This window comes from Chinchilla lanigera, unplaced genomic scaffold (assembly GCF_000276665.1).
Source record: "Chinchilla lanigera isolate Chin_1 unplaced genomic scaffold, ChiLan1.0 scaffold00036, whole genome shotgun sequence".
NCBI classification, from domain to species: Eukaryota; Metazoa; Chordata; class Mammalia; order Rodentia; family Chinchillidae; genus Chinchilla; species Chinchilla lanigera.
In genome coordinates, this window is record NW_004955437.1 from 17914878 (window position 1) to 17922125 (window position 7248).

Consider the following 7248-nt stretch of genomic DNA (forward strand, 5'->3'; position numbering starts at 1 on the left):
CCACCACACCTGGATGTCAGACTATCTATAATGCATGGAAGAAATGACAATACAATCTGTTGAAATATTACTTCTTATGATAAGTCTGATGAGCCTGTTGGTATATGATATATAAGCATTACTTGTGTTTGCCAGCTGGGTGTGAAGCAAGACCAATGCCATGAGAATGCCAGGTGTCAAGAGGCTGCCCACAATTTGTCTGAAAACATGTTTTTTCAAAGGCATCATTTGATTGGCATGTGACTCTAGAATTAAATACAGCTGGTTATTTTTGTTGGCAATAGAAAATACCAAGGAATCTGTTTACCTGAAAGTATGTCTTATTCCTGCCCCGAGGTTTTGGTTACTTATTATGAGCCACTGTGTCTCACCATTCTTACCATTTGTACCAAGAAGGAACATGCAAAATGAAGCAATTGAATTTATGGTTAACAACAATTTTAAAAATTAATCAATCATTGAACGCTCTTTGACTACTGCTGAATAAATATGCTTTTATGCCTGGGATCCAAGGTCTTATTAGAATTATGATTAACTAGTAAAAATTAATTATCAGGTGTTTTGATCTTGTTTCACTTTACAAGCACAATACAAGAGGTACCAAAGAACTGGAGATCAGTAAAATAAAATAGAATTTTTCTATTCTCAACCAACTGTCCAATAGCTTGACTGTCAGGTCTCTAAAACAGGTAGCTAGACTTACTCTTGAAGGATTCTTTCACTTCTAAAATTCTTTGACTATGTACATGAAATTGTGATGTAGAAAAAAGGTAATATTAAAATTAGTATTTTTCAGAGGAAAAAAATGGTCTTATTCAGCATTCTTAGAAGGAAAAAAAAGGACATATAAGGAAATATTCCCATCCTGTCCCCTTCCTAAGTGTGAAAAAAGTGATCTATACACATAAATATGCTAGGATATATGTACACATATGCTGTGATACATACATGTATAGACACACATGTTGTGATATATATGAGCATTATGATACATATATATATATATATATATGTTTGCTTTTACATGAATTTGTAAATCCAAATGAGTCCTGCCCCCAAAAAGCAATGATCTTTCTTTCTTTTGTACCGGGAATCAAACTCATGACCTCATGCTTGTTAGGCAGGTGCTTGTGCCACTGAGCTATATCCCTGGCCCAAAGCAATCATTTTTATGATACTCTAAGTTAAAATTTGGTCCTCAGATTCTTTGGGTCCTCAAAGTCCCAAAGAGAAGCACTGGAATAAGAAAATAGCCTCCCAAGCTCATTCCAAGAAGTAATCAGATTACATAAATTCCAAGGCGGGCATGGTGATGCACGCCTGTAATTCCAGTACTCGGGAGGCTGAGGCAAGAGGACTGCCACGAGTTCAGCAAGTTCATGCCTGGGTTACATGGTGAGTTCAAGGCTAACCTGAACTGCATAGGGAGGCCCTGTCTCAAATAAATAAATAAATAAATTAGAGAATTTTTGCTCAAATGTCAAGTTTCATTATTCATAGTAATACTGTATGTCTCTTCCAAACAAACTCAGAGTTCTATAACTGAGTTCTACTACTCCTTCTAATAAATCTCTATTAATTCTTTCTCCTTTTTTCCCTTCCATATAAAAGTTCAGGCCTCTGTTGCTTTCAGAATTCTTTGCCTTTGCCTGGGTAGCTTCTTCCACTTGTAAGGCCTTTCCTTCTTACATCTTTCAATGTTCAAATCCTGTCTTACATGCCCCGCTCAAGCTCCTCAGGGAAGCCTTCCCCTGTCCTCTCATGGGAAGTCCCTGAATCGTCCTCTCAGTCTCCACGGTTCTTTACTTGCTTGGAGCCACAGAGGACTTCCAATCCAGTACCACACTTACTCTGCCAGCTTTAGCATTCAAAGTACGCCCAATGAGTACGTTTATAAGTGGATGACCACACTCAACAATTGACAACGCTGTCCTCATGCAGTAACTTTAATTTGGGAAATATGCAAAAGTCACTTAGACCAAAAAAGGTAAATAAAGTAGCCAAGAGCGCCCACTGCACTCAAAAGTACATTTTCTTGATCCAAATAAAACTAATGTGGCATACATATATAAATAATCTGAAAGAAATGACCAAAGAGAAGTATAGGAATAAGGACATAACCTCCCAAGGTAACACCAAGAAATAATCAGATGAGCATAATTCCGGAACATGTGTTCAAAAATCAGTTTCATTATTTATAGTAATACTCCGTGTTTCTTCCAAACACACTCAGAGTTTTATAACTGAGTTCTATTATTCCTTCTAATAATTCCCTATTAATTCTTTCTTCATTTTTCCCCTATAACAATCAAAATTCGGGCTTTCATTGCTTTCAGGACCTACTAGTTTTTAAAGTCTTCTAATCTACCTTCACGGGGTTCCTTTTCCTTCAGCAATATTTATCAAGCTATCTGTGTGCCAGTATTAAAGGCAGGGACTGGGGGGCACATAAAATAACATCAGCCACGCATGGCAGCACATGCTTGGATTCCACCTACGCAAGAGACTGAGGAAGGAGGATCACAAGTTCAAGGCCAGCCTGGGCAACCTACTGAGACTTTGTCTCAAAATAAAAATGAGTGGGGGATGTAATTCAGCAGTAATGCCCTTGGACTGTATCTCCTACACAAGGAAAAAAAAAAGATTTGAGGGCAGGGGATATAGCTCAGGGGCACGGTACCTGCCTGGCAAGCACAAGATCCTAACTTTGATTCCAGGTACAAAAAAAAAAAAATCTGTTCTTTAGACACAGGTTAGTTGGGAATTTTATATATGTACAAGGTCCATATGATTAAGAACCCCAGTTCACACTAAGAATTCAAAGCAATGATCAAGGACTCTGGACTCCCCAGAGCACAACCCATAGGGTCTTCCTCACCCACCCTTCCCATCCTCCCCCTCCAGCTCCCGCTCCCTTTGTTCATCTAAACTGCCCATATGTCAGGCACTGACTTCATCTCCAATTTCTCTCCCACTTGCCTCCTGAGCTGCAGTCAAAACAACCTACTTACTGAAACCTGCAAGTGACTTACTCACAATACCTTTGTTCAGGACTTGCAGCAAAATTTTCCACTTTCTTTCTGTCACTCATATCCACCACCAATCTCCAATCCCTTCTTTTGTATGTGTAGAGAAGTATGTTAACAGCTGTAATTTTTTTCCAGCTTATTTCTGTTTGTCTCACAGTGTAATGTCCACTACAGTGCTGCCCATGTAAGGCTATGTATCACAATCACCTATGGAGCTTCTTAAAGACACAGAGGCCTGGACGCTCCCCCTGGAGAGCTCTCACCAAGTCTGGGATGGAAGCTGGACATCTTTATACCTAAAAAGCCCCACGGTGATTCTCATGCACACTCTGAGCTGAGAACCACTGATTTATTACAATGCTCTTTAGAAAGCAGCCATTCAATGCTTATTAATTTATGACATGGAACCTCATAAATAACTTTTCTCTAAATAGCCTAACCAGATATCAACCCCTTGGCTACACTAGCTCTATTCCAACTGCAACATGTGGTTTTAAGATTTCATTTCCTGCAGTGCTGCGTAGAGGGACACTATTACCTTGTCTCTTTACATTGTTTCCCTTTGGTGAAAAATGGAGGCCTGGCGTGCAGCCATGTTAGACAACACTGCATAGGAATGCACTCTGGAGTTTTAGATTAAGATTAGTTATAAAGAGAACAACAATGTAGAAGTAGGTAATCTGAATGAATACACTATTCTTACTGAATACATTCTTACTAAAACTGTACAGATGGATCAGGGATTTGGTCTGTACTACCTCCTTGTTTTCCTAGTACCACTCTCTTGCACTCTTGCACTGCTTGGGACAACCCCATCCCCCACCCCCACCCCAAAACCGGGGAAGATCTTTAGCTGCTCAAGTGCCTCTCCGCACACCAAAGCGATCTATTCAGATAAGTAGTCCAAGCCCCACCCAGACCCACAGTTACCTCCCAACTACCCTATTTACAAGGCCTGGTGAGGGAGCACTATAAACTTTTTCCAAGAGTTGCAGCTCACAGGCAGCCGCAGTCTGAGTCACCCACCCAGAGTGGGACACTAAGTGTGACACTGGCCAGGGGAGTGTTACCGGACTGTTCCCTGCACCTTTTATTTCAAAAATGAGCCTCACCTCCTCCAGAAATTACCTCAATCACCAGTCACAACCCTTAACGACAGAGGTCTGAGGGGCCACCAGCCACCAGGAAAAGGGGGATCAGATAGGGGACGCCCCCGGTCTCTCAGATCCCAGATTCCACAGGCCTCTCCCAGCAGCTCCATTTTGCTTCCTGCCAGAAGGAGGTGCCGGAGGAGGAGGCCCCCTCGCCGGGAAAGGCCCCTGTGGGAGGAAGCCGGTTGACAGCAGGTAAAGCCAGGTGGAAATCGCCACAGCCGGCAGTATAACACACCAGGCAGCAAGGGTCAAGCAAGAGGAAAAGCGGGGCTCCCGGTCCTGAAGGACTGTGTAAAGGTATGCAAGTGCCAGAGGTGAAAGCAGAAGTAAAATGCCCCGGAGGGAAGGAGAGGGCCCGCACCGAGACCGCGCTCAGTGAGGTAACTGGGGAAGGGGGCGGGCCGAGAGCCCTGGAAGGGCCGGGTGGGCGAGCCAGGTCGCGGAAGCGGGGGCAGCGTGTTAGAAAGGACAGCGGCGCGGCTCACAGAAGAATCCCTGGCAGGAAAGCCGGGGAATCCGTAGGAGAACCGCCCACACAGAGGCCAGCCCCGGGAGCCCTAAAAAGGAGCTGAGAGCAAGGTAGTCGGTGAGGGGCCGCAGCCCGCCCAGGGAGGGGGCGCATCGGACAGCCGCCCGACTGGCATTGATTCGCGACTGACTCCGGGCATTTGCCACGCTGGGCATCTCCATAGAACACCCGGCTGAGTGTTCACAACATACCCTTGAGACAGCCTTTACGATGACTGCCCCATTTTCTGGATGTGGAGACTGAGGCCGGGCGAGACCCAGGGGCTTGCTCAAGGTCAGAGCGGGAATCGGCGTCCCACCCGCGGCATGTGACGCCGGACCTACGAAGGCGCGATGCTCGGACCCGGACCCGGACCCGGACCCGCACGTGTCCCGCCCGCTGCCGGCCCAGGCCCGGAGCGCTCACCCGGACGAGGTTGCTGACGGCCGCTTGCACGGCGGCCACGGGCGCGGTGAGGTCAGGGATGGCTTTGCCGTCCACCTCGCCCTCCTCGTGCATAATCACCAGGTGCGAGATCTGCTGCGCCACCGGCTCCAAGATGCTCTCAATCGTGCGCGTGTGAAACACCGGCATCGCGGCGGCTGGCGGGGCGGCGAACCGCGGGCGACGGAGAACAGGGATCGGCTGGGCCGGGAACCGGCGGAGAGACTGACTCGGAGAAGCGACTAGAGTCGCGGCTTCCCTCGGCGTAACCAGCCCTCCAGGCGCCCCGCCCCCTCACGTCGCCGCGCCCAATGGCGGCGCCGCTCAGACCCGAGCCGCCACTGCTATTGGTCCCGCTTCGACACGCTCCGCCCCCTCCACGGGCCGCCAAAGTCCCGCCCACCCCCCATTCCCAAGGGAGGGGCCTGGGATTGGGGCTGTGCCGCCGGGATCGCGACCGGATTCCGGAGCCCTAACTCGGGGCGCTCCTTATAAGGGCATGGTGGGAGCGGAGCGAGCGCTGGAGCCGGGTGGCCCCGCCCCCGGGGCCGCCTCCCGCCTCGGCGCGGCAGAGCTCCGCCCCTCTGCAGAATCACCTCAGCGGGGCGGGGTCTCCTCGCCTCGGGCGGCGGGGACTCCCAGGAGACCCGGCCGGGGGCTCCCCGCCCCCTCCTCAACTTTTCGCAGCGGACTCTCCAAAGACTCTTCCCACTGCTTCTCAGTAGTGTATGGAAACGTGAAAGGGTCAAACAACAGAAGTGCACCGAGAAACGTGAGTGTCCCGTTGATTTACACACAGGCTGCACCCCCTCCCGCCACAGAGATACTTACTATGAAGTTTGGTGTGCAACTTTATTTTGGTTTTGTGTTTTAAACAGACAGGGCCTCTCTATGTAACCTAGGCTGCCTTTAGACTTCCGGTGACCCTCCTGCCTCAGCCTCTCCGTGCTGGGAATACGGGTGTGCACCACCATGATTGGCTTCGTGTGTAACCTCAGACCTTGGTATACGCATTTACGTGTACATACACGTTTCCTAAGTAAATGACACTAAACATGTTTCTAGAACTACGTTTTTCGACCCCTTACTTAAAAATTCCCCGGTTGTTTTACTGTTGGTAGAGGTCTACCTCATCCTTTTTAATGACAAAACGGTAGTCCATTGCATGAAATAAATAAATCTATATAACCAGCTTCCTAGTAATGAACTCAAGTTAGGGTCTAGTTTCCATGGTTTAAAATACAATCTTGAGGCTGAGCCTGCAGTCTCAGTTACTCAGGAGGCTGAGGCGGGAGGATCACTTGAGCCCGAGTTTGAGGCCACCCTGGGCAACGCAGTGAGATCCCCATTTTAAAATAAATAAATAAATAAAATGTAAAAGAAAAAAAAAAGGTCCATGTGAATATCTCTGTACTTAGCTTGTTGTTGCACCTGTGATTATCAAGAACAGAAACCTACGGCCAAAATGAAAATGCAAAAGTAAGTACATTTTACAGGTTGATAGCTAAGAACAAATCACCCAATCCCTTTACAACTTCATTTTTTTAAGACATCTGCAGGTCTTCCTAACCTCAAACTCCCTTTTACCCAAGCTTCTCCTTTTTGAGCAGAAACACTTGCATTAATACTGCCAAGAAAAAGATCCTCAGATCAAATGAAGACATTTCCCAAGGACCTACATTTTGCAAGAGGGTAACCTACATGTTGTCCCAGACAACTGTTAAAAGTTATTGTTATGTAGTAATATATGTCCCATTTCTGCTGTGTATGTTGCCAAAGCCTCTCCAGTCCTCATTTTTACCAGACCTTTTTTTTTTTTTTGGCTTTTTGAGACAGGGTCTCACTATGTAGTTCAGACTGGCCTTGAACTCAGACTCACTGTGTAGCCCAGGCTGGCCTCAAACTTGCAGCAATCCTCCTGCCTCAGCCTCATGAGTGCTGAAATTCCAGGTGTGTGTCACCACATCCGCCCAGGGCCACATCCTTCTTTTTGTTTCAGATCCTCCTTACAGTTACATTTAAAAGAAAAATGACTGTTTCTATGACTTTGTAGCCAGTGGGCTTTTTTTTTTTTTAAATCTGTTTTCAGCTAACAGTTATTTGATACGTTCAA

General features: G+C 46.8%; 1 protein-coding gene across 3 annotated transcripts in view; it reads right to left on the reverse strand.

The window, feature by feature from the left end:
* Nucleotides 1-5376, reverse strand: part of Vcl (vinculin) — a 107256-nt gene extending 101880 nt beyond the window's left edge. For all 3 annotated transcript variants that reach the window (XM_005389935.2, XM_005389933.2, XM_005389934.2), the window contains exon 1: nucleotides 5118-5376. In XM_005389935.2, coding sequence (XP_005389992.1) covers nucleotides 5118-5285 — 168 coding nt within the window. In that variant the 5' untranslated portion in view covers nucleotides 5286-5376. The remainder of the gene's footprint in view (nucleotides 1-5117) is intronic.
* Between the last annotated feature and the right edge of the window lie 1872 nt (nucleotides 5377-7248).